General features: G+C 39.6%; 2 protein-coding genes across 5 annotated transcripts; one reads left to right on the plus strand and one right to left on the minus strand.

Annotated features, from left to right (window-relative positions):
- Nucleotides 1-131: 131 nt before the first annotated feature.
- fbxl5 (F-box and leucine-rich repeat protein 5) lies at nucleotides 132-8,563 on the minus strand. The gene is made up of 11 exons (XM_084921148.1): nucleotides 8,433-8,563; nucleotides 7,539-7,754; nucleotides 6,369-6,464; nucleotides 5,946-6,141; nucleotides 5,332-5,517; nucleotides 5,114-5,239; nucleotides 3,944-4,098; nucleotides 3,756-3,838; nucleotides 2,929-3,654; nucleotides 1,546-1,694; nucleotides 132-1,166 (listed from the first exon to the last, which is right to left on the minus strand). Exons 1-11 carry the CDS (start codon nucleotides 8,514-8,516, stop codon nucleotides 1,090-1,092), a joined length of 2,094 nt encoding a protein of 697 aa, XP_084777274.1. The 5' UTR covers nucleotides 8,517-8,563; the 3' UTR covers nucleotides 132-1,089.
- A 1,100-nt stretch (nucleotides 8,564-9,663) lies between these two features.
- On the plus strand, nucleotides 9,664-25,950 carry nek1 (NIMA-related kinase 1). Of its 4 annotated transcripts, none has more exons than XM_084921983.1 (36): nucleotides 9,664-9,791; nucleotides 10,158-10,306; nucleotides 10,399-10,495; nucleotides 10,611-10,708; nucleotides 10,812-10,895; nucleotides 11,003-11,070; nucleotides 11,489-11,575; nucleotides 12,047-12,101; nucleotides 12,407-12,607; nucleotides 12,709-12,781; nucleotides 13,113-13,231; nucleotides 13,478-13,543; nucleotides 13,891-13,950; nucleotides 14,034-14,081; nucleotides 14,575-14,655; nucleotides 14,748-14,929; nucleotides 15,013-15,132; nucleotides 15,216-15,318; nucleotides 15,655-15,741; nucleotides 16,213-16,296; nucleotides 16,403-16,480; nucleotides 17,207-17,302; nucleotides 17,405-17,605; nucleotides 17,710-17,763; nucleotides 17,861-18,101; nucleotides 19,394-19,510; nucleotides 19,657-19,833; nucleotides 20,359-20,532; nucleotides 20,631-20,736; nucleotides 20,889-20,965; nucleotides 21,060-21,271; nucleotides 21,776-21,933; nucleotides 22,191-22,558; nucleotides 22,790-22,923; nucleotides 23,960-24,092; nucleotides 25,154-25,950. In XM_084921983.1, exons 2-36 carry the CDS (start codon nucleotides 10,190-10,192, stop codon nucleotides 25,165-25,167), a joined length of 4,170 nt encoding a protein of 1,389 aa, XP_084778109.1. In that variant the 5' UTR covers nucleotides 9,664-9,791; nucleotides 10,158-10,189; the 3' UTR covers nucleotides 25,168-25,950. The 4 variants fall into 4 exon arrangements, with proteins under 4 accessions (XP_084778109.1, XP_084778112.1, XP_084778111.1 ...); XM_084921984.1 differs by having other exon boundaries at nucleotides 9,786-9,869; XM_084921986.1 differs by lacking the exon at nucleotides 15,655-15,741.
- The last annotated feature ends 944 nt before the right edge of the window (nucleotides 25,951-26,894 follow it).

Consider the following 26,894-nt stretch of genomic DNA (forward strand, 5'->3'; position numbering starts at 1 on the left):
GGAGGATTTTCTGGCACTTTACTGACATTGGGTTGGCTGTAGCTCAGGTGGTGGATCAGGTCACCTACTACTTAGAAGGTTGGTGGTTCGATACTTTTTTGTTAACACAATAACAATAACCAACTGCACAGTTTCTAACTCCAAGATGTTTTTATTAATTTGTTGTGAATTTTCAACAGAAATCATGCAAGGCTTTTGAACAGGAAAATAAATTCTGCTGTAGTATCATAAATGATGCAGTACTCTAGCTGGCCAAATACGCTGAAGACGTTTCCCAATTGACTATTTTTAATCCCGCTTTTCTATTTCTCTACAAACTCTTCAATCTTTCTCACAAGAACACTGGTCCATTTCTTTGCCCACTGGAGTGCATAAAGAAAAGTGAAAGCAAGAAACTCTTTCTGGACTTTTAGTATCACAAATGTAAAAAAAAACAAAGGGGGGGGGGGTTAAGGACTACACTGCAACATCAAGTACCAGTTCCTATGTCTGTGCATACTGTCGCTGTGCCAGCATCAACAGTGAACTGAACATCAATGTACAGCAGCACAAGGCAGCGAAAAAGAGTCACATGTAGGGACCTAACCATCAACAATCTGAGTGCCATTTGGAGCAGTCAGCTTCACCCAAAACTCAGACCACTTCTTTGTTTCACCACACATCGTTATCAAATAAACGACAAAGCTAGATTCAATTTAACAACAAAATTAACCCTATGCTGATAATGAGTTACAAAGTAAGGGGAGAAGCAGACTGGTGTAAATCTGTATCATTTTAGTGACAAAATAAACTTGGTTTAAACTACAGAAAAACACTGAGTTCTAGGTGTTCATTTTTTTCTAGGTTTTTACTTTTTTAAAACCAAAAAGAAAGAACCAGGATATTTGCAGACAGTTCAAATCCATTGTTACCCTTGTATGTTTTCCTTTTAGACCGCATTATTTCCATGAAATATAGACTGAAAGATTTGGAGCAAAATTACAGTTTCATCAAGAAATATTTTTAAGTGACACAAAATACAGCAAATGGTATTCCCAGAATAAAGTGCAATTAAAAGGAGACATTTCAGAATAGCATCGTTTTGCTGAATCACTCTCCAGAGCGGCAGCAAGCTCTGAAACCACACTGCAGGTTCTGGCAGCCGCTGGCCGTGTCTGCATGGGGACCTGCAGAGAAACACCACACTGCGGTTATCTACTGACCTGCAACCCACGTGACAAGTGAGAAACATCTGACACACACCCCCATATCCACAACATTTAAATATTTTCATTATTTTATTAAATAGTTCAACTTTGTGTTACATAAAGTTCGGACAGTAAGGGCATCAATGTATTGTAATGCCTACTTACCTCCTCTCTCAGCGGCATCGGTTACTTACACTAGGACACATGCTATGCGAGTGGGGTTATTAATGTTTGTAATAGTTGCCACACACTGTAACAGCACCGTGACATCTTATACAGTATAACATTAACACAGGCCTATGTCAAAACACATTACTAGGTGAAGAGCATGCAGCATTTTAGGTTTAACTTGTGTTACCGTTGATGTTGTCGCAATAATAGAAGTGCTCGTCATTGAGGGAAGGACAGGCCGACACCAGCTCCTGCAGCCCCACCTCAGTGATGAAGAGGCAGCCAGACAGGTTGAGATGCTCCAGCACGGGAAGCCCTCCACGCTGAGACAGAGCCCTGACACACAATGCAATGCAACCTCATTACAGCTACAACAACATGCAGACCAACAGTGGGAACATCTAGATGAATGCAGATAATCCAGTCTTACCCTAATAAGAGCTGCACTGTATAATCTGAATTAGCTGATAGAAATGTTACTTGATATGCATTTTGGAAAGCACCTATGTCTCTGTCTTAATTCAGTATAGTGATGAGATGGCAGTACACTGAAATCTATGGCGGAATTCAAGAGCAAAAATAGCAGTAGAAGTATAACTTCCAGGAGGAAAAACCTAAAAACTCAGTCTGGAGCAAAGTCATGTTTTTTATGACTAGTGATTTTATGTCCTCTTGACCACTGATATTAAAGTTAATCTGTCTAATGCTTTAAAATGACTACATTTGAACTACTAGCAAGTAGCAGTTTACTTTTCATATGGCGCTGAATGTTTTTACCTTGTCAGTCTGTGAGAGTGTTTATCCCTGGACAAAGACAAATAAGGAAATGACCACAAGGCATTTCTTTGGGGTACGCTGGCAACAACCAAGGTTTGAAGGGGTACTGTGGCTGGTCTCCAGTTTAAAATTTCATCAGCGCAATTTGACGAAATGTGGTATTTACAGTTGTTCACAGTAACTCATTCATTCCACTGCGTCATATTAGTTTGCTACCAATCTTCAAAAAACCTACCTAAAAACAAGTCATTTTTATAGAAGGTCATAACTGCCAAACTAAATGTATATATATTATTAAATTAATAAAAATAAAACAAATTAGGGCATTAATTAACTCCTAAAATGTGACATAAGTCACTTCTGTATTTGACTTTGTATTGAAACTCATATTTAAACTAACTTATCTTTCATTAAAGTTGACCTTTTTTAATTTAATGTATCAGCTTTTCTTTGTATACAACAGCCTGTTTATTTACTGGAAACAAACAGGAATTTGTTTTTACACCTGTATTCAATCTTTACATTCCCTCATTTCTACCTAATTAAGGTGATAAGGGGCCCATCATTTAAAGTCACATGATGAGGTCAGAGTTCTGCCTATTGGTTGATCTAATTTTCCTATGTGTGTACAGTCAGGGGATTACTGGAGACCTGAGTCCTGGGGTATGAAGTCAGTGGTTGTGTATACATTTTCTAAGTTTTGCAGTTTCTGTCCTCTGTACAGATACTAAAACATAAAATATATATGATGTGTTTTTAGTTTGTTTGAAAGAGACTGATGCATTAACTTTACCTCAGGCCCAAGTCAGTGACTTGATAACATCCAGAGAGGCTGAGAAACCTCAGTGAGCGCTTCGTTTCTGATTGATCAGTCCTGTTTTCAGGCTGGAGACACTGCAGGCTCCCCATTGAGGAGCATTTAGTCCGAAATTCTGCTGTGCCATTTCTGGTCATGCCTGACTCAGACCCAGTAAAAGTCCTGAGGGCCATGTCGCTTGTGCAGCAGGTGGAGTGACCGCAGAGCACTTCTGCAGACAAGGCGTACTGCTGATGCAAATATGAGGCATCTGAGCCAGTCCTGTGCCCCCGCCTCCTGCTCCTCCTGCAACAGCACGAACTTCCCATAAGTTGTGTCTCAACGAAGCTTTCCGCGTCAGTAAGCGGCATCCCACCACGTCGACTCCACTCTGCTGCGTCCTCAATATCAGCAAGGTCCAAAGGATCCAGCACCCATACTTGCGTGGGTGTGCAGGCGGCACCCCAGCGGCCAGTCCCCTGCTTGAAAATTATGGCCTGCTTTCGTCCCACTGGATGTAGGTTTCTCTCATCAACAAGCGTGATGGGACCTGGGGAACTCTTAAGAAGCTTGGCTCGCTTGTCTGAGCGTTTGTCAATGCAGGTGGAAGACATGAGGTCACCCAGCCCAAAAGACAGTTTCTTCAAGGTGTGATCAGTGATTTTCTCACACCCCGACAAATCCAGGTGCTCCAGAGAGTGACAAGCTCCGAGAGATGACCAGCTAAAAGGGAAAGGATAGACTCAACATAAGTTTTCTGAGTTTTATGTACATCCGCTTTGTCATAAACAGTTAGCATTTCAGTATTCATTTTTAATACTAACCTGTCAAATGCAAAGTCTGTAACGTCAGTCTGCGTCAGGTCTAGATGAGTAATATTGGGGCAGAAACTGAGGATTTGACGTACCTGGAAAGCAAGAACATTTATCTTACAACAGCTCAACCAACGAGCTTTCTGAGCTTTGACATTGTGCTAGTACAACAGCAAAATAAAGGTTTGTGCTCCGCCTACCATTTTACTTGAGACTGTAGAGCTATATGCCAGAACAATGGACTTGACAGAAGGACCGACAGCTGGAAGAAGATTCTGGATAATCCCATTCAGGAGCCTCTTCTCCCGCTTAGCAGTGCTGATTGCAAGGGAGCCCTCAATTTGACCTGACACATCTGATGAACCATTGAACAACATGGGTGACACATTACAGAGCTTAAACTGGAGGTGGTATGACACATCTTTAGGCAACACTAGAGGTGTATCATACCATGATGACACATAAAGCAGAGTCTGGGATCAAAAGCAGCAAAATACTTGAAAAGTAAATAAAGATGACTGGCTTCACCACATGTGAACGAATGTGTGACGCCCTGTTTAAAACTCTTAAACAGACACCTTTACATTTTTAATCTAGTTTTATTACCCAATATCAACAGGGCAACCAGTGAGGAACTATAAAAGTAGAGGTCAAAAATAGACACTAAATGTCTTTAGGTATCATATTTAATGAAGACTTGCCTTTTACACAGGCTGCATATAACCATAAACCTGTTTTACAGCCCTGTTCACACTGAACGTGTCACGTAGAACCAGTGCACCAAAACTGCTCGACCTGAGTGAGTAACTTCTGTAAAACGACACACTGTTGATTTCCTCGCAAACAAACACAGTTTGCAGTAGTGGAAACAATCAAATTTTTAGCACTGGCTGCTGAACAGCAGACCAGCTATAGCTTTGGAGCATTCAGAGTTGATTTTTATGAGCAGTTTTCCTCATTTTCAATTTGTTCTTTTCTATTCACTTTTTTTCCCCAACATCAGTAGTCAGTTTTGGCTGGATAATTTTATGCTGTTATTGAAAGCCAGTGTGACAAGACACCCACAGATTGTAGTTTATTTAGTAGCAATTTTACTTAAACAGTGTGTTCAATGGGAACAGGGCTTAACATTACCAAGCATTTATAAAAGTGGGGGTTTTCTTTGTTTGTTTTTGTCACACATAACTTGCTAAATGTGGACTGAATGGATAGGAATGACTGGGTAGGAAGCTATAATACAACAGTACATCCCAAATTATGCCTTTCTGGCAGCTTGTGTCTGAAACATTACATTAGTAATAGTTGCTTGTGCTTTAAATACCACTTAAATCGCTATGAGACACAAGCCCTTTACTAAGACAAAACCTCACCAGACTCATCGACATCAGCATCCTCATCCCATTCCTGATAGGCACGACCCTCGTTCTGCCGACTCTTCACCCACTCCTCATCTGGCTCCTGGTCGAGCTCCCCAGGGGGGCCATTATAATAATCACCTACATAACGGAGACAAAAATATTCATTAGTTGTGCACTGCTACACACTTGAGTGGATTAATTCTTCACCAGTACATAAAACTCGTGCGTACCTCTGGCCCAGCGCACAGGATAAAGGTGCCTCCACAAAGAGCCGGTCTTAGCTAGCTCTGACCAGGAGCTGCACACTTGACTGCAGCGACACAGATCTTCAGGGCCTAAATAATGGAACAGCCTCAGCATAATTTCCGTGGGGAGCTGGAAGATGTGGGTGGAGGAATTCCTGTTTTTTTCCAGTTCTGAGGAAGAGTATGGAATAGCTTTGCTCGTAAGTGTTCTCAAATATCAAAATGATGAAGTGTACCTTTTACAAATGTCAACCACTTTCTAAGACAGAGTGTTCTTTCATGAAGCGGGAGACTTTAACAGTTAAAACGTTGTCCTGGTAGTACAGAGGTCCGTTATCAAGTATACATTTTTAACATTTTGCAGCAAGATAGACGCAGGTATAAACAAGTTAGTCATGCCTAAACTGATCAAAACATAAGAAATGCCTTAATGGACAGTCAAAATGTCTGCTGGACATGAGTTACCACATTGCATTAGATCTAAAAGACAACTGATTGATATGCTTATCTAAACAGGTCGTATATTGAACAGTGGGGTTACTTGACCAGTTAGAATGTGCTTAAATACGAAGCACCAGCTTAAATATATACTCACTCACCATAATCTGTCTTCTCATGATCAGCATATTTGAAGGCTTTCTGGAGCTCCTCCGCCTGGCTCCACAAACTGAAGCCTTTTAGCACCTCCGCAGCACTGTCCAATTGCTGTTGGTTGCAGTGCTGCGCTATCACTTGTTTCTTGATGTCCTTGAGCTCCTCATAGCTGAAGTACTGCATAAGCATAGGCTGAAACACCTGCAACGAATCTCCTCAGTTTACAAACAGCTTGCAACAGTTTAATTTACCTGGACACGAACAGACACATTTTTATGATAACTTTCAGTGTATCTTTTTACCTTTTGTTGTTCAACATAAATTAGTCTTAATTGATGTCCCACACAATGGGTAATTAAAATATTATAAAAAAATATTAAAAAAAAAAAAAAAAGAAAGAAAGGAAAAGAAATTTGAGCATCTTATACCTCCTCTTCCTCCTTCATGTGGGGCAGAAAGTCCTGTGTAAAAGCTTCTAGTCTCTCCTTCAGCTGCTGGGCATAGTTAAGCTGCTCATATTCACTCTAAAAACACACAACAATGATTAATTCATGGTCTGTGTCCAAATCAACCTTACTCAATCACTACTCCCTACATTGAGAAGTACATTTTGATTTTGCATCATCATTAATGGCTGTGTTGTGCAATAACTGTTGTACATTAAAGTATTATTTTCTATTCAAAAATATTTTAATGTCATTACTACAGGAGTTGATTTACTCAGGGTTACTCAGGGTCATTTCTCAGGGTAAATATCATGAACTCTTTTTTAACACAGGAATTCAATATAATTTAAATATTTAGGACAGTATTGTTTTTCCCAGGAGACAGTTTTCCTTGGGACAGAAAGCAGGATTACTCCTGAAAGCAAAAATAGAAAATGTTTTCTGATTTGCAAACTGGCAGCGGAAGTTAGGGTTTACACAATTGCATAATTCTAAAAAGGCCTTTATTTTTGCCTCTTATTTCTTGGGGTGGAGGTTTGCCCATGGCTTGACAGAACAATAACTCTTGTCTCTCGATAAGCAGATCACAAAAATAACCCTCCCTCTGCTCCAAGCAGTTCAACTTACTAACTTCATGCTTAATAACTTCATTCATCCTTTTTCTTCTTTTAAATGTGAAACTGTAACACTTGAGAACTGTGACAAAAGTGGATATAACAAATGAGTATCATTCCACACTTAAAGGAAGTGTAGTATGATTAACGTGCAGATTTCTCATGGCACAATGGGCCTTTAGGGACTGACTGCCCAAGTGTGTAAGTTAGCTAAAACTAATTCTCATTTATTATAACGCTGGTAATTTTGCTTTGCATGTGAGTAAAACCGCTTTGAAGAGGTGCCGGAAATTACATGTGTACATGAAAAATAACAACCCTTGATGTCTTTGTATGTACTATAATCTTTGCGTTGCTGACATGATACTTATTCTAATGACTGAGTGGTACCCAACAATTGAGCACTGTACTACATGTTTTTCCCCTTACCTAAAGCCAATGTTTTTCTGGTTAGCTATTTTTAAAGTTGCATCAAGTGAAATATAGGATTATAGCATGTCAATAAAATGTGTATTTTAAAATGCCAGTCGATCGTTACCTTAATACTATGAAGCCCTTTCTCAAAGAGTGACAACATCTCTGAAAGTTTGTTGTCAGAGTGTACATTGTACACTGTGCAGCAGCGCTGCTGCAGCAGCCCGATAATGTACTCGTTCTCAATTTGCTCATGCATCTTGAACTCCTTAAATGTGGCGCACAGGGACTGGAGAAATGAGCGGAAATCATTGTTGTTGGAGAAGTTGGTGTTGGACAGCTGTGGAAGAAGAATTATCAAATAAGATCTTTGCGTTATTTCTTACAAAATAAATCATCACATAAGATCCATGTGATCTATTTTAGCGTTGCAGTTGGTAGGATTAGACACAGTAACTGATAAGTATATGTAAACATAGTGGCTGTATGCAAGAGTGTCAAATCATCAGTGTTGTAACCGAGCTGGGGTTAGTGAAGCACACCCTTCGTGCATTAGCTGTTGCAGCTAAATGAGCTTACCTGGCTTGTCTTGTTAAGACACTTCTTATTAATACATGCACCACCCTTTGTGAGAACATTAGAAACTCCAATGTGGCACTTAAAGCACGTTATATAAGCTATCTTGCAAGTTAGTTAGGCTAGTAAACAGAAAAAGCTTTTAGCTGCGGAGAGGAGTGGCTATAAAAACTTTATTAGGTTGAGTCGGATAGGGTTCCACACTGCTGGAAACGTGAATACTATCACGTAACGCTGACCACAGATCAACCAAAGGGTCTCAGTGTAGTCGTCAGACAGTCATCCGACAGTTCATCTCCTTCGACTGACTCAATTCTTGCTGCTATTACGCTAGCTAGCTAGCTAGCATGCTAGCAGGCGTTCGCGTCACCTTCAGACACCAACCTCCAAAAAATTGTTCGTAAATCTGCAAAATTAAGGAACGACAGTTAGTTGTACACACCTTTTCGCAGTACAGGCCCACCAGCTGCTTCATTCGCCAGTGTGGGCCAGTAAAAACGTCCACCTCGTCCGGAAAAGGAGCCATCTTCACTGGACCTCACTGCGTCATCTGCTCACAGCCTTCGATACAATCAAACAAGGAGGCGTGAGCGAGCCGCCCGCGTCACCGCGGCTTGCAAATCCAGTAAATGTGTTTAGGAATTTAGTCTAAATTTAAAAAAAAATTTAATTAAATTAAATAAAACAGAATTTTACACTGAGATATGTATTTTTTGTTGCTTAATCGTTTGCGATATTACATTTTTTTGAAAGACGAATACCTTTGTGAATTTCATTTTGCTGCGTATAAACAGCCAAATTCCGAAATATATAGTATGCCAGTATGCCATACCTATTTAAATATACAGTATACTTTATATATGACTTTCAGGTTTTTGTCAGGTTTTTATGTGGCAGAGCCCACATAAAGTACGGAAGACCTAAACCTAAAATAAGACTGAAATAAATTAATCACTAAATAAATAATGTTACTAAATGCTGTGAAAATAAGATTAAATTGGGGGAATTATTTCATTAAGTGTCTGACCCACCATCCAAAGAGAACGACTACTGCAATTGCTGCAGGAGCACTAAACTAGTGTTTACCAAACAATTAAATTAAGTTCACACTGCAATAACTTATCCACCATGGTGGGTGTTTATGTTTTTCATTACCAAACTGTAATAATTGATTTAAGATATATTTGAAGTCAATACCAATGGAATCAATAAACCTTGAAGCCTATCGATAATGAACACTTTTAACAGTAAATAAAAAAATGGAGAATTTTATAAATATTTTATAAATAAATAAATAAATAAATAGACAATTAGATAATAAATACAGAAGCAGCTTTTATATAATAATATGATTTATAATTTATCATTTGAATCAATACTGTGGTCTTTCAGTTTGACAGTTACGGTACTCCATACAGGTATTAGGAGGATAGTGTGTTACTAAATTTAGCGAAGCTCTGTGGTTTAGATACATAATACGAAAATACTAGATGAAGTAACTAAAAAATAAATACATTTTAACTAAATTAATCGCCAAACGTTACACGTTCTCCATGCTTCTCAGTCGGTTTGCGGTTGCTATGGAAAATGTCCACAGCAACGGTGTCATTGGGGGCGGAGACTGGTAAGCGTCATCCACAATAAAAGATGATGGACAGTCGTGTCCACCAATTAATGTTCGGTCTTGGTACATCTGACCAATGAAAACGTACAAAAAATGTAGTTGTAGTTAGATAGAGAGTGCGAGGACAGTATCAAGTACCCAAACCTCTATGAGAAAGGCAGCGAGAAAAGACTAATGGTAAGGCACACAGAAACGTATACGGCTACACAGTGAGCCGGTGATATTATATCAGCCAGAGTTTTGTACATTCACAAGGTAAATATTTTATGAAGCTCCCATCTTCTTCTAGCTTCTAAGTAACGGGGACGCTAGCTGTTTTGCTACCAGCTGTGTTGTGTCTTGCATCTCAGCATCACAGTCCGTCTCATTTTCTGTCTGACAGCGGTCCACAATGGAGCTAACATTACATTTCCAGGACGACGCACAATTGTCATTATTAAGACTACCAAATGTTTGCCTTTTATAAAGCTTCTGTCACGGAACCCTCGATTAAAGCCTGTTACACCGAGCAATAGCATTAGCATGTTCTTGATGTCTTTGTAGATCCAGCATGTGGAGCCAGTCATTCCAATAACATGGACAAGTACGAAAAGGTGAAGAAAATTGGGGAAGGTTCATTTGGAAAGGCTATCCTGGTCAAATCCAAAGATCATGGACACCAATATGTCATCAAGGAGATTGGCATATCTGGAGTAAGCTTCTGTGCATATTTTTTACACAAGCTTGGCATGTTCTTTTCAGCGTGCGCTTCATCTCGTTACCCTCCTCTTCATTACTTTGACAGATGTCCAGCAAAGAGAGGCAGGAATCTCGGAAGGAAGTTGCTGTTCTTGCCAACATGAGTCATCCAAACATCGTCCAGTATAAGGAATCTTTTGAAGGTATTAATGCCATTCAAATAGCTCATCTGTTTATGTGAAGAAAATATTATCAAATGTGCACTGTGTGATAACTACATACTATAAGTTTTTTATTTTATTTGTATTTTTTTCCCAGAGGGTGGCTGCCTGTATATTGTGATGGACTACTGCGAGGGTGGAGACCTATTCAAAAAGATCAACTCTCAGAAAGGGGTACTGTTCTCAGAAGCGCAAGTAAGCCAGCAACTACTCGAGGCAGTCACTGTGCAAACAGTATACAGATATTTGGTTAAACTGATCACAATACGTATGGTTTACTGTAGTCTCCCTTTTTGAGATCCTAGATTGGTTTGTGCAGATCTGCCTAGCGCTCAAGCATGTACACGATCGAAAAATTCTCCACAGAGACATAAAATCACAGGTATTGTTTCATAAATCACAAGATTCCCTTTAAGTGATAAGTTGGTTTTTTTGGTTTTTTTTACATGTATTGGTTTATTTACATGTGTTCTCATAATACTTGTGTAGAACATCTTTTTGACAAAAGATGGAACAGTTCAGCTTGGAGACTTTGGAATTGCAAGGGTGCTGAACAGGTATGCACACTGTTGTCTAAATAGCCCTGCAGTTTTTCATTAAGCATAGATTCCAGACTAAAAGTTGAAGAACACTTTGCATTTCTGGTAATAAGACATTCTGTTTTACTACATTTAAAAAATATTATAGTTTATTTTGTTGAAGTTTGTTATTTGTACACTTTTTAACTGTTCTTACACAGAAATATCTTTTGGTTAAATCAAATATGTCTGATTTTAGAATGTACTACGTGTTTTATGTATTTATACATTATATTCTGAGGTTCTTAGGTGCATTTATTATTGATGTTGATTTTCCCTTTTTTACAGCTGTTTTTGCTTTGATTTATGTCATTGTTTGTATTTTTGCACATTAGACAGTGCTTATTTGAAATATTGAAGCTTTAATATTAAAATGTGCTATTTTTCTGTTTTTCAGCACTGTAGAACTGGCAAGAACATGCATAGGAACACCATATTACCTGTCACCAGAGATCTGTGAAAATAAACCATACAATAACAAAAGGTACTTGGACTTCTGGAATATCGTACATTGGTGTCTAGTTGTCAAGCAAATTCAATAGTAATCAATGGGACAAGGTGCCTCCCCACTGAATCTTGAGTCTGCAGGATTAGGTGGTGGCTACAGTGTAATGTAAGGATATCACCTCGCCTTTTTATTGAGTAAACTTGCTCGCTTACATCTACAGCAGGAAGCTGGTATTGATTTTTCTCCTTAACTATTTTAAGTGTACATGCAATTTAACCCACTTTAGTTGCAATGAGTAAAGTAAATTTAGCCCAGTCTAAATGATCTGGAGTTTTCTTGTCAATAAAGTCTTGTTTTCATCTCAGTTTATAAAAGGAAAGTAAAGGGCATGCACTTGACTGTTGATACCTTATTGAATGAATAATAAATTTAACCCAGAACTTATCCCTGCCCACCCATTTGTATGTTCTCACCTCTCATTTTCCTTGCTTTTCCTTCCTGCTGCAGTGATATTTGGGCCCTAGGGTGTGTTCTGTATGAAATGTGCACTCTTAAGCATGCAGTAAGTATTCTGTGTGAGCTGTTTAATTATTATTATACAGTATTTTAAGTTGTTTTATGCAGCATTTACTGTTCTCTCACATACTAATTTTGATCTCTTCCCTGTATATTCTATATGTATAACTGTAGTTAGATAATGTACTGTTAGATAATACACTGAAATTAATTTCCAGTATATTAATTCCTAATTAAATCTGTAATCCACTACAGTCCCCACATTAAGAATCCCTATATAGTTCAATTGTCTTCAGTAATTTCTATGCAGTGGTTACAGCTGTGTGAGCCTTTGCATTTGTTTATTCTCAGTTTGAGGCTGGCAACATGAAGAACTTGGTTCTTAAGATAATTCGCGGGTCGTACCCACCTGTGTCTTGTCACTACTCCCAAGAACTGCGATCTCTCCTTGCACAGCTGTTTAAACGCGACCCTCGAGAGCGACCCTCAGTCAACAGCATACTGGACAAACCTTTCCTCTCCTGCAGGATTGAGAAGTTTCTCACACCACAGGTAGACTCTGCAGCTGATTGTTAATTCTTTGGGGGGGGGGGGGTTGTTTGTTTGTTTTTTGCAAAAAGTAGATTGCTCATTAAATTTCTTACTCATTTCAGATCATTGCTCAGGAATTTCGCCATACTTTTCTTCACAAGCAGCCTAAATTGGGTGTGGCACAGGTGCCATCAGGTGAGCAAACTCGTCATGAAGAAGACTACAAGGGGTCTGTCCTCTACAGCTTGTTTGTAGATTCTAGAACTAATCAGCCACCAAGTCAGGCACATATTCATGGCATTATAGAGGACCTCGACACCTTAAATCAAAACTGATAAATGAAGGATGCTGGACTTTTGCATCTTTTGTACAATAATCTGCTCATTTCTTTTTGATTTTTATTATGATGTGAAAATACACTGTTTATTTTTTGTGTGTGTGTGTGTGTGTGTGTACATTGGCTGACTAAAATACAAATTTTGTTAGTTTTTCTTCTAAATTACTTCTGGATATCTCATAATATCAGCCTCAGCCCAGAAGATTACAAAACCAGCCGCCAAATACGGAGTGCCTTTAACTGTGAGGAAGGTCCCAGATGGAGCCAGAAAGCCTGCAGACAAGAAACCAGCTGGAAAACACAAACCGGTTAGTAGGCTGTTATTGTTGATGACAAGCTGGTATGACCGATCTTTAGTCATGACGTTTGTTGTTTTTTTGTTTTTGTTTTTTTTTTGGGGTGGGGGGGTGGGGTTGCCTTCTTATGCCAGAAGCTGTATTTGTTGTCAATGCTTCTTCCATTTGTGTGTGTGTGTATGTGTGTGTGAGTAAGTGTGTATTGGTACATCATGTTATGTTGGCTACCTCTGAAGCCCAGTGTCATATGTTGCTCAGGCCCTTCTCCCAGCAACCCCCCAGAGAAGAGTGAGTCAAGTGGAAGAAGAGAGGAAAAAACACGAGGTACACTGAGAGCGCCATATTATATTCTCTAATAGGCTCCCTTTTTTTTTTTCTTTTTTTTTTTCTTTTTTTTTTTTTTCTCTCGCCATTCACTTACACGTGAAGGTCCCTTCTTATTAGCATTTTCAATTTTGCTCCCTCTCATTGCGCTTGCTCCCCATCTTCACCTGTTGTCCGCTCCCGGCCCATTCGGAGTGCTCTGCCTGATATAGCTTTCTCTTTTAACCAAACTTTTCCTCCTCGCCCACCTGACCTCTGACAGAGCAGTCCTGCTGGCTCTTTCCCTTGAGGCGGGTTTCTTTAAGATGTCTATTTTGGGCTTTGAATGGTTTTGTCTCATTCTATAGGATGGCATCAGAAAGAAGAGGATGGAGATGATCGAGAAAGAAAGGAAACAGAGAGAGCAGGTGAGCATACTGTTTAGTTTCTATATCTCCGTGCAAAAAGTTTTTATACCTTTCAAACTAAAGTCTTTCTTTCTTTCTTTCAGATGTTCATGTTGAAAGCGGAGCAGATGAAGAGATATGAAAAGGAAAAGGTGGGTGATTAACTGAGCTTGGGTGTGTGGTTTTTATTTATTTTTTATTTCATTAGTGAAGGAAAGGGGATCCTTTTTAGGACAAAGTTAAAAAAAAAAGTATTAAATATAAATTTTAATCAAGTAAAATTCTTACAAAAAGTCTATTAATTCAGTTCAGTTTCACTCTATATTCATCCCATAGCCTAGAACACAGTTTGAGAACATTGAATGTATAGAAATTTATGGCTATGGCCACCATGACCCTAACTTTTTGTGTACTATAGTTTTAAGCTTCCTAAATGTTGGCAACATTTTTATATGAAGGAAATGATAAACTAACACATGAGTTCTCAAAGCACAGCCTGCAGGTCAGTGGCAGCAGTAGAGGGGGGATTTAGTCTGGATATTTTCTTTGTCTTCTGCTAGGTGATTGATCTGAGCTCCACAGTGCATTCGTAGTTCACACACTCTGTACAGCTAAACTTAAATCTGAACCTTTGATCTTTTACAGATCAATCGAATAAACCAAGCAAGAGAACAAGGCTGGAAGCATGTCTTGAGTTCTAGTGGAGGTAGCAGCCCAGAGAGAAAGGTAATGTATATTTTTTTTCGTTTTTGTCATATAAAGTTATGTCAGGATGCCCTCAGCGAGGGTTGCGACATTGTTTTGTTCTCCGTACTCAGTGTTTTGTAGGAGGTAGAAAGAGAGGTGCACATGTTGCTGCTGTTCAGGGTTCTACTCTAGCTCCTCTCCCTGGTAAAAGCCCTTATGAACACTACCATGCAATCCTCGACCAAATGGCTAAACCGACGCCTAAAGATGTCAGCAGGGAGAGCTCCTCAGCTGGACCTTGCAGCCCCATTCGGTAAGGTTATTTTATTTATTTTTGGCTGTTTATGTGTGTTAAGTAGTATTTGTAATGACATTGCCTATTTATGTACTGACTAGTGTACCAGCTGCTGCAGGCACAGTGCTTCCTAACGGCCCTGCTCGACGACTAGACCCTGATGTAATCAAGAGAGAACTCCACAGGCTGCAGCATGTTTCCAAACAAGCCCATATTAGCAGGTCAGCTAGTCACATAGCTGTGTTGTTGTTCTCAACGGTGTAACAGTTGAGTACGAATATTTATTACTGTGTTCTTTTCACAGGCAGCGCGGTCAAATGGCAGTTGGGCGAGCCTTTCAAGTTGAGGAGTTTTTGCAGCGGAGGAGGGAAGCTATGCTCAACAAAGCCCGTGCTGAAGGACAGCTGGTACATATTATAACTACTAATAAGTATATAGCCCTCATCATGAAAATACTGCATGATAACCTGTTACTATACTGGTGAAATTTATATGAACAGAAATAAAAACTGATATTGATATTTAGTAAGAAGCGTTGTCAATCTAACAGCTTAATTAAGCTCTATTTCCAGTCTCAATATTGAATCAATTATAGACCTGTGACTGCAAATCACACTGAGAATCAAACGACTGCCTGCGAATGTTTTTATCCTTTTCTATTATTTTTGTCTTACACATAATCTTGTGGCAGCTAGCTGTTAGGGCCCGTGTCCTAAAGTGTGGTTAAATTAAATGGTAAACAGGGTACTCGGCAAAACCTGGCAGCAATCTATGGAGGCCGGGCTGGTGGTGTTCGGTGCAGGAGGTCTAAACCCAACAAAGAGGAGGAGGTAGGAGGCCAAGGCCTGAACGCCCAGCCTCACACTTCACCTTACTCACAGCACGTCTGGCTTGGCACGTTTCACACGTCTGCACAAAGCTCCCTTTGACCCGCCCACAGTTCACCCCAGCAGCTCAAGCTCATTGCCACTCCTTGTGCAATGTGTGGTGTTCCATTATCCCAGTTATGGCTGCTGTCTCATTTCAAATAACCACCCGAGTTTTGAGTTTGGTCATAAATGTTTGCTCTGAATTGAATACATCTTCATTGCTGATTGTAAATTTGTGTTGTCTTTTGTTTTGTTTTGTTTTTTGTTATTTTATCTAAATGGCTGATGCCTTTGTGTATAACTTTTTTTTTTTTTTATGTACAAGTCCCAACAAAGCATGTTTTGTTTTTTGTATGTCTGCTAATATCAGTACTGTACTCTCTGCTTTGTGTGTGTTCATTCAGTATGTAACATTTCTGTATTTGTTCTCAGGAGTACTTGGCAAGGCTCAGACAGATCCGCTTGCAGAACTTCAATGAGCGCCAGCAGATCAAAGCTCGACTCAGAGGAGAGAAGGTACATTATTCCACCTCTTCACAGGGTGCCAATAATGAAGGTGGTTTTCAGTTTTTGCTGACATTTTTGTCTCATGGGTGTTGATGTTGCTTCCTGTGTATTTCAGTATGATAGCGATGGTTCTGACAGCCAGGAGTCCAGTGAGGAGGCCGAGCTCAGGAGAAAGAAGATAGAAGCTTTAAAAGTGAGTCTAGAAGAAGCAAAAAACAACTGCATTTTCCAATATCCGATGTTTATTTGATAACCTTATTTGCAGAGACGTTAACAATGATTAAAATGACAGCAAGAGGAAGAGGATGTAATCCTCTTCCTTTTCTGCTTTGCCTGTAACTTGTTGCTGTAAAGAGGCTTAAAAAGTCATGGCTGTCATTTTGTCCTGAAACAGCACCAGAAAATATAAAAAAACACTGTCATCAGAGAAGACGTTGGATTTTGTACAGCCCTATTTTTAGTAATAATATTTTGATCATTGCTACAGCCCCTAAAATCCACGGCTCAGAGTAGCCAAACACGTGAGATTTCACAAAACTTCCACAGATCAAAACATGCTTTATTAAGCAAAAGTAGTGACTAACCCTAAACCTCGAAACAACCGCCCAGTGGGTCACCGGTATCAATGTTTTCTCCTGGACTAATGTTTAGAAACAAAACTACTTCAAGTAAAATATGAAAACGGGACCATCGGTAATTCCCAAGTCAACTTATAATAAACAAAACTGCAAAAGACAAAGGTCTGTACTGGTGGAGGAGAGATGACCCTCTCGATTAGTGTGCATGCAGTTTAGCCTTCCCAGCCAATTGTAACTGGAGGAAAAAGGGAGGAGAGAGGTTAATATGATAAAAAAAATAATAGACAGAAATAATGTGTAACATTTATCAAAGCGTGTCATTGTTTTGTTCCGTTTTGCAGGCACAAGCTAATGCCCGTGCAGCTCTTCTGAAAGAGCAGCTAGAGAAGAAGAGGAGAGAAGCATATGAGAGAGAAAAAAGGGCATGGGAGGACCATGTAAGCATTTGTTTTTGGTTCATCCCTGTCTTGTCTTAGTGTGACCTTACTGGTGCATTAGTTAAAGTATAAGCTAACTTTGCATATTGACTGTTATGGAAGCTTGCAGCACGAGGGGTCAAAGGTGGCATGGCGGGAGCAAATATAGTGGCCTCAGAAGCAGTATCGTCTACCTCTGATAGTCCTCTTCCACAGCCAGGCCCCTTTCAGCCAGAACCAGCTGCCAAAACTCCAGCCCTGCCTACACCCAAACCCTCCACCCCAGCTATATCCATGACTGCTGCCCTAAAGAACGTTGGAGCAGTCAGTATATAATTGATGTATAACACTATCTCTCACAGTACTTTGGGATATTTATTTATTAGCTACATGAATTTGGCTTTTTTTTTTTTTTTTTTTTTTTACAGATGACGCCACTAAAGGAGAGCTTCCCTGAACCAGAGTCTGCAACCATGATCCAGGTGAGGTGATTAGTTGTTAAAATTTATGAAATCAAATAACAACGCCATTCGTTCTAATGAAAAAAAATACTGTTATGCAATCACTTCTGTGTAACAGAGTGAGAAGAAGCAGATTCTGCGCAGACTTAACCAGAACCTTAAAGCTCAAAGCCCAGTGGAGGAGGTGGAGGAGTCTCCTTCGGCCCCAGCAGAATCAAGTCCTGCTCCAACCCAAAACCAGTCTGATACAGACAAGCGCCCCTCTTCCAATGAAGACCGGAAGAAGTGGGAAGCAGCAGAGCTACCTGTACTTCCCGTGGCTCAGCAAACTTTAGAGGAAACGTGTGCCACAGCAAGCAGTGAGTTGAGTCTAACTAGAGATGGATTAAGAGGATTACAGTATGTTTTGTTTTTTGTTTTTTGTGGTGTGCCATGCCCTGACAAACAGAGAGAAGTCTCACAACTTGCAGCGAACTTCACAAAACGACTGGGCAGTTTTTTGAAAGCCCCGATTTGGACATAGGGTAACTGAGCCAAAGCTTAAAAACTGCATCTATAGAATCACCAGTCAAATGTGATTAACAGCCAAAAAAAGGTTTGTTTTCCTCCCAAAAATAAAGTTTATAAAACTCTTTACCCCCAAACGTCTAATACACATATACAAAGTTACATGACTCTAAAGCTTCATTAAAGGCTCAGTCTTCTTAAAAAAAGCAGTAAATGCACATAGTTGAAAATGTGGTGGACTTCTGACCACCATCTGTCATCTTTGCCATTTAGTGAGTGTGTTTATCATTTCATCTTTTAAATTTTAATCAAATAAAACAAATGAAATTGGCCTTTTTAGCCTGTATGAATAAAAGTTAACACCTGTCTGAAACCATGATGTCAAGCTAGAAATCGTGGCATAAACAGACTCTGACCTAAATTTTGACAGAAGCATTACGCAAGTTACAGTTGGCCTACAACCACATTTAAAGTCAAAATAAAGGATTTCTGTCTAAAGCAAACCAGCAGATTAGATTACTATAACAATGACTTCACAAGTCAAAAATTAAATGAGACAGCTACAGCTCATGCAACATGCTAACGCTAAAAAAAATTGGATTACTTTAAAATCCTTGTACTGCTTTACAAAGCACCAAATGGACCTACTTAGATTTCACATTTATTCATACTTCATGAAACATCCAGACTTTTAAGGCAATTAGGACCAGGTTTACTCTCTATTACTGGAATCGCAACAAAATAACAAATGCAGCTTTCAGTGTTTCAGCTCCTCAGTTCTAGAGCAAATGTCTTGAACACTTGATGTCAGCTAAAACTGCTGCTCCATTTAAGTCATTGTTAAACTTTACTGTTTGAGGGGCCTACCAATAAAATCACACCTGTAACCTCCTAACCTTTGATTTGCTTTAATCTCATCTTTTGTTTGTTTGAGATTATGCTCCTTGCTACATTTCCCATTATCATCACGTTGTGTTTTTCATATAGTTTATTTCTGCAAAGAAGTGCCTTGTATCTAAACAGATCAATTGAAATATATTTGTTTTGACATTATAATTCTTCAGTTGATTTCTATTCAGGATCTGTTGGTTTCTCTACTAAAGGGCAGGTTTGCCAAATTTCCCCTTCTGTTATCTCATCTCAGCATCTCCAGATGGTAGGCCGTCCTCTGGTGGTGACAGGAAGAAGTGGGAGGCAGGAGTTCCACTTGTCCTCTCTGCAGCTCAGCAAACTCTAGAGGATACATCCCTCATGACCATTGGTAAGTCCTTTCCCCTGAGTCAGAACAAGCGCACAGCTTTCCATATAACTGCTCTCTGAGTATTACACTCTCTCTCTGTCTCTCTCTATTTCTGTTTTTGGTTTGTTTGTTTGTTGTTGTTTTTTTGTTTTGTTTTTTTGTCTCAGAGCAAACAGCGGGCGAAGTTATACAGATGGCTGTGCTACAGGAAGATGCTCCCAGGAAGATGTGGGGAGCAAGTCCAGACTCTCAGGTGCTGAAGGTACTTAAGGAGGCAGAACTTCAGCCACTCACTCAGCCACTGGAGACTCTCACCATATGTGAGGACGAGTCTTCTAGTCCTGGTTAGTCTTACTTACAGTTTCTTACCTCATGATGATTTTTTTTTTTTTTTTTTTTTTAATGTGTGTCAACATGAAACAAATTCAGTTAGCTTCTGGGCTCATGTCTTGTCTTTGGGATTTTTTTTTTCTCTCCTGACTCGGAGTTAATGTGATCACAGGAACAGCAACAGGTCATGTTACACTATTAAAAGGCATGGGTTTTTTTGGGGTTTTTTAAAATATTTCTAACAATTTGACTAGATTAGGCCAAAAACTTTGCTTGGTACTGCAGGAATAGTTTTGATGTGAAATTTAGAGAATATTTCCCTGTATTTGTCCCAAAGTTGCAGATTTATTTATTTATTTATGAGAAACTACATAAATAGTGAGTTAAGGTAGAAAAGTACTGCAAGAGCATGTCTGGATTTACTTCAACACATGGAGAGATGAAGAATTCTTTAATGTTTACATTTTTCTTATTTGGTCCTGCTTTAAATAATATGCGCTTGTCATGTACTATTATTATTGTCTCTTGGTTTCTTTCAGTTAAATTAAACCAGATGACAGCAGAAGCTGGCATTGTGAAGATACCTAAAGAAGTGTTACCCCCTGTAGTGGCTGAGAGTCCTGCAGCTACAGACGTGGCCTCACATCAAGAAATCTCCATGGCTGCTGCAATAGAGAGCCCAACACTGCCAACCAGCGTTACTGAGACTCAGGGTTAGTACCTGATATTGATCCAATCTTGTGCTGTTTATTAAAATTTTTATTTTTGTTGTTTTTCCCAGCTAAGTCCAGTGATGCTTAAATTCCTTTAGATCCAGCAGACTTGGAGTCTGTGTTTTTAGAGGAAACCCCTAAACAGGCCTCACGTCCTCCAAACAGTGTGCAGCAGGCTTGGGAGCAGGAAGGCCAACAGCAAATGTGAGTGTTAAATGAAATCAAAAATTTGCATTTTTCATACCAAAATGAAAATTTACCTTTTTTTATTATGATTTAAAACTAATTTAAATAAATAAATAAATGTACAAAGGCAACATGCATGTCTGTGAAGCTAAGCTGGATTTCTTCTACAGGCCAGCAGAGGGCGATATAAGACCAACAGGCAACAAAGAGGCTGAGCAGAGTGCAGACAAAGCTCCTGAGCCATCAGGTGAGATCAATGTGTAGTGAGCCAAGATGACTTTTTTCAGGGTAATTATTATCTTAATTAAACCTGCCCCCATTTTTCCTCTCTACTGGTTTAGCTCAGCATGAGGAGCCCCTATTTATGAAACTGTGTTCCCCGGCCCACCGACGCACTGCCGCCCTCGCTATCCTCTCAGCCCAGTCCTCCATGGATGAATCATCCTCCTCTCTGGCCTCTCGCTCACGCTCTGTCTCACCTCTACGCTCCAAACACCAGAATGCACTCCTCATTGGTCTTTCTACAGGCATGTTTGATGCCAACAACCCCAAGGTGATTACTAGCAGAATATAACACTTTTTTGTGTGTGTGTGCGGACATTGTGTTACATAATAAGTATTAAACCCAGGACATTGTTAGCTGTAAGAGTGATCAGGTGTTTCAGGACATTTATCTCTTCTCCCTGGTGTGATGTAGAGGCTTGTGCAGTATTTTGGGTAGGATTTCAGTCTTCTTTATTAATGAGAAGGCTGAAATGAATCCATTAATCTCCCAGTCAGAACCTGCGCTGAGTCTTATATTACAGGACGAGCATCCATCAACCATTATCTTTCACGACCTTCATCAGGGACAATGAGATCTGCAGAGCTCAACATTTTTAATATGCATATAAAAAAATGGCTACATAGAATAGGATCTTGTCACAGAGTCATGTCCTATTCTGGCCCCTTCTTTGCATATTAAGCCCTTGTTTATTGTGTCATATGAATTCCACTTGCAGTTGTGTTAGTCAAACACTCAAAATATTCTGTCACTGTGTTTGGTTTGTGCCCACAGATGCTGCGGACATGCTCTCTACCAGACCTGAGTCGACTCTTCAGCTCTCAGCAGGACGTTACAGTGACTGGCGAGGCTAACGTTGCTCCAGACAACAACCTGGAAATTGAGGACCTGGATGAGGCAGGAAAAGATGATGACCAGTCTGAGACAGAGGAGTAAGAAAAGCACGAAATCTAAAAACATCCTAAGACATTTTCTGGCCCAGCTGTTCATGATCATGAGTAGTATTTTTAAGACAGTTAGGTTAGGTTCTAATTTTTCCATAGGCATAATCAGAAATAACAACGACCTGTATCTGTAAACTATATAAAGACAGGTAGTTGTTACAATGACAACTATTGCAAGCAGCTTTATATTTAAGGTAATGATCTAATGACTATTGTTTTCTAAGAAACCTTATTCTGTTTCTTAGTGCTTATGAAGATGAAGATCTGCGTGACATCAGGGCATCCATGGAGAGACTGCTGCAAGAGGAGGTTGGAGCTGGCGACTTTAATGGAAACCCTCCTGAGAGCGGAGACCAGGAGCTTTTCAACAGGATCGCAACTGAAATCGATCAGGACAACAATCAGATGGCGGTAGACGATGATGATGATGATAACGATGAAGATGAGGATGAAGAAGAGGAAGATGATGAAGGCGATGAAGAGGAAGAGGAGGAGGAGGAGGAATGCTCAAATGGAAGTCCTGCTGATGAGGAGGCAGGGGAATTGCTTACCAATGGTGTGGGAGAGGAGAACCACAGTAATAACAGGCAGCTCAATGAAGAATGGCATTCGGGTAAGGACAGAACATCACAGAGACTCAGACGTTTCGGTCTATTTTACTCAGGTTGCTTTAAAACATTACCTAACTCTAGTTTTTACATTTAGCTTGTTTTATGTTTGAAACTGCTTAAGACCTTAGAATATTAATTAAAGATTATATTTATATTCCTTCAGCACCTTCATAGTTTTCGAGACCAAAAGTTTGAGATTTTTATGTGAAGTGATTGGTTCTGCTCCACAACAGATGGCAGCGGAGAAGAGCAGGGCGGAGAGATGGAGCATCATGACAGCATCTTCAGCCGTCTGGAAGAGCTTCGGTTCAACCTGGAGCAGCAGATGGGTTTTGAGAAGTTCATTGAGGCCTACAATAAGATTAAGGTATGAAATATTCATTATTTCTCTTTGAAATCTGGAGTTTGTTCGTATAACTTCACGGTTAAAGTGACAATACAAGTCAAAATCAAATTTACATTTTTTTTTTCCTCTGGACCGCTGTGCTATAATGTGGAGTGTTTTTAGCATGAGGTGCCCAGTTTTGGAGATTTCAGCTGTAGAGATGTCTGCTTTAATACTGCAGCTCAGCTTATAGGGGATGTCATTAAGGTTTGTATCTTTTGCATAGTGATGCTGTTGGCATGTGTAGTTCTTTAGAAGGAAAATGGCTTGTGAGTGAAACCGCTTAGAGCAAGATTTGAAGATTATGTTCATGACAAAGTGCATCTTCTCCAGTGTGGACAGCCGACTAAGCAGCTACTTTTGTGGGGAGTTGGGGGAGGTGCGTATATTACATATTCTCTAGCATGTCCTGGTCTGCCCAAGGTCTCCCAGTGTGAAAAACACATGACCTAAGAGGAGCGAGATGCTCAAACCTTTGCAGCAGACTCATTTTGGCTCTACTTTTCCTGCATCCAAGTGAAGGACCAGACATAGTCTCCCTCCATGAATTGTCATGTTCTCATTTTGCATGCCTGAGTGATCCAAGGAGCTTTGTTGTTGGGAGAAATTTGCCCCAATAATATAACTATAGAACATAGCTAGTAGTGTCTCCCAAGGAAAAATTGTTCCTGGGTATGGCCACAATAAGTAATATTCAAAAACGACACGATTCAAGAAACCTCATCTAAATCAGGGGCTTTGAGGCCCCACCCTGGAGCCAGCCAAGGGGAATCTCAGACTCTATGGGATAAGGTTCAGCCCAAGTGATCCGCATGGGCCCAGCATCCACTGGAGGGACCATTGGTGTCTTATTGGTGGATTGGACTGCAGTCAAGGGTGGTGGTTCAGTCTCTCTCTGCATTAACTGATTCTCCAAAATAATGCAGTCATATGTAAAACATATACATCTGTGCTGTCCTTTTTAAGCGTTACATCACACGACTGATTGAAGAGACTTGTTGTTGTTTTGATGCTCAAGGCCATACATGAAGATGAGGACGAGAATATTGACCTGGGCTCCAGTTTGGTCCTAAGCATTCTGGGAACTGAGCACCAGCATCTGTATCCCAACATCCTTCATCTAGTGATGGCAGATGGCGCTTATCAAGAAGGTGAGTGACAGTTTCATCATATTATCTTTTTCAGTGTCTCTGATTTAAATAAATAACATTTAAAATGATATTCTTTAATGTCTTTACATGACACACAATAAAAGAGTTCAAATTAGTTTTTCACTTGGACCTGGTTCATTTTATTTATTTTTTCTTTTATATAATTTTTAATTTTCACACCGTTTTCCTTCTGAGCCACAAACATCCGAGCAGGTTTCTTTTCATTGTTCTAGTCAGCGACAGCATCAGCGTCGTGTCAAAATTCTGTCCTCTTTTCTCACGTTGTTGCTCAGTCTCTTCACGACTTGGTGAAGAGACTGAGCAGATGTGAAAGGCACCCTTAATTCTGTTTTCTTTGTCGTGCTCTGTGCTGAGCGTGTCGTTGGACTTGGGGGGCCACAGCAGAAATAGAAAGCAGTTAATCCCTCAGGATGGGAGCAGGCTTCAGATATATTTTCTAATTGAACATCTTTGTTTGATAGTTCGTTCGTTTTCTATTTTTACTGTCTTCTGAAGTAGAGATGGATGATGCAAATGTCAGATATCTCCCCTGAGGGCTCGTCTCTAGATCTGTTATCTTATGGCTTACATCCACGCAGTGGTGGATATAATTATATATTTTTGAAGCAGCAATCAGAGAGCAAACTGTTGTAAGGCAGCATAGTCTATTAATTGTGCCAAAATCTCAAGTTCTTCTTTTTTTTTTCCCCTCCCTTTGGCTCTTCTTCTTGCCAAAAAGGGCAAATATTCTTACTATTGTCATCTCATACTGCGTTTCAAACTTTGGGAGGGGCAGCATATAAAAAAATTTAAAAAGAGAGAAGCTTGATAAGCTTGTTTTAGACAGTAGATAAACTGATGAGCTGCAACAGATCCAAATATGAGACCAGTACAGCTTGGCAGGTGGCTGCCAGTGACCTGGTGAGGTTAAATGCTTGGTTCTGTTGTTCATTATAACAATGCTGTCATTGTCTCCCACCTCCTCTGTCGTTTACTTTTAGGAGTAATGGTCCAACTGCTTTGTTGAATTGTCGTGATTTTCTTTGTTGTCTTTCTTTTAGATAACGATGAGTAATGTTTCGTGCAATGGAGCTGCTGGCAGCTTTGACAATCTGCTAGCAATCTGATGTCTTCCTGTGACACACACGATCGGCAGAAGGATCTATGCATGAAGTGTCCCAGCCTCACATCTAACAGTGTTTCAGGCACACTTGCATGATGTATAACTAATACACTCAAGACTGTACTTCATATTTTGACTATCAGCACCTGACACTCTTTTCTAACCAGTGTTCTTTCAAAAGTGCATTATGGAAAAAGACATGTGTTGTTGTTAACCAAAGTTTACTGCAAAATCAAGTAAATGTTTCGTCCACATCTGTGAGTGAAAGACGCACATGGGCTGTCACGATTAAAAGACTTTGTTGTGTTTAACATTGTTGTTGGTTCAGTTGGACTCTTTGGTGGGTGAAGATCTGGTCCTCTCAGGTGCTCTCTTTCTGTCCCATCCTCAACCACAGCTTCAGAACTTTAACCAGGTCAGGATTTTATTCAAAACCAGTTCAGCCTCTTTTTCTTGTGATTGTTGTCACCAAATAAGAAGTTAAATAATATCTAAGGCATTTTCCATGTTTCGTACTGCTTCGATTAAATTAAGCAAAGTGAAACATTTTTGTGAGTGAGACTTGTATATGTTGCCAAGGAACTGTAGCAAGACTGTGGTTGGTGTGACGAGTGGAGCAGGTCAGAGTTGTACTGATGATATAACTTGTCATATCGACGCTAACAGTAAATCATGTTTGTTTCTAAATTTAAATACTGCAGAACTTTATATGAAATAAAAACCTTTTTTAAAGAAGTTGAAGAGTTATTCTATTTCTTCCCACAAAGAAGGGTTTAGACAGCAGACATCAAGGCTTGTGATTTAACTGCCTTACAATTTATTTATTTTATTTTAAAGGTTGAGTTAGGTTGTTTTAAAGCATTAACAAATAAATTTTTGAAATCTGGTAAAAACGACTTCTTTGAAATTTGGTGACATCTTTGACCACAAGGTGGCAGCATTTTAGCAAAAGGTTCCACCCAACCAACATAGATTAGATTCTTTGTTAGAAATTATCTATTGCTACCCCAAAAGACAACTTTTAATTCATCTATTGCTTGTGTATGCTTTCCACAAACTAAGTTGGCTAATTATGGCTATAAAATGCTACATGACCTCATTTTAACTTAAGTTGTTATCTCTGCTACAAAATACACATCTTGGATGTAACATCATAGCTTTTGTTTCTTTATATTTTGTTAGTAGTTTTAATTAATTGAAACTGCTGTAAAAAGCTTTTAAAATATTCCTAAAGGCAGTTTTTGTAATTATGTTGTGCAGGTAGGCCTTTGCCAGGTTACAGTTGTAAATAAGAATGACTGACTCACTGCACCATCTGGTACAGATTGGTATTACATGAAAGTACAGCCTGGCCCTGGCTTCATTTAAGTTAGTTTCTCTTCAGTGCAGTACATGGATGTTTTGTGAGACGTAGTACATTTAGGTTTCAAACAAATCAGTGTACAACAAGTAACTCACAGCCCCCAACATTTTACATTATTTTTAAAATTTAATGTGTGTTTATTTATTTTTTCCTAAAACAATCTTTAGATTAGAAATGTGGTTGTGGAAAGAAAATCATTCTACTTTTCACAGGTTATTGGATGACTGTGCCACTGGTGAGGACACGAGGCTATTTTCAGCTACAGCCTGTTTCAACGGACCACTAACCCTTCCTGTCAGCTAGCAAGATTTATTTG

Source organism: Perissodus microlepis, chromosome 23, assembly GCF_051167445.1.
Source record: "Perissodus microlepis isolate ML-2025 ecotype Zambia chromosome 23, ASM5116744v1, whole genome shotgun sequence".
Classification (NCBI taxonomy): domain Eukaryota; kingdom Metazoa; phylum Chordata; class Actinopteri; order Cichliformes; family Cichlidae; genus Perissodus; species Perissodus microlepis.

What these genes read in the sequence shown, in the direction of transcription:
- fbxl5 (XM_084921148.1), bottom strand. Translation starts at nt 8,516, where the DNA reads ATGGCTCCTTTTCCGGACGAGGTGGACGTTTTTACTGGCCCACACTGG. An exon ending in TGGGCCTGTACTGCGAAAAG is followed by an intron (nt 7,755 to 8,432) that starts GTGTGTACAACT and finishes CTTCTTCCACAG; the next exon opens with CTGTCCAACACCAACTTCTC. An exon ending in TCCTGTGCGCTGGGCCAGAG is followed by an intron (nt 5,240 to 5,331) that starts GTACGCACGAGT and finishes TCCGTTATGTAG; the next exon opens with GTGATTATTATAATGGCCCC.
- nek1 (XM_084921983.1), top strand. Translation starts at nt 10,190, where the DNA reads ATGGACAAGTACGAAAAGGTGAAGAAAATTGGGGAAGGTTCATTTGGA. An exon ending in AAAGGAAACAGAGAGAGCAG is followed by an intron (nt 13,951 to 14,033) that starts GTGAGCATACTG and finishes TCTTTCTTTCAG; the next exon opens with ATGTTCATGTTGAAAGCGGA. An exon ending in GGACGAGTCTTCTAGTCCTG is followed by an intron (nt 19,834 to 20,358) that starts GTTAGTCTTACT and finishes GGTTTCTTTCAG; the next exon opens with TTAAATTAAACCAGATGACA.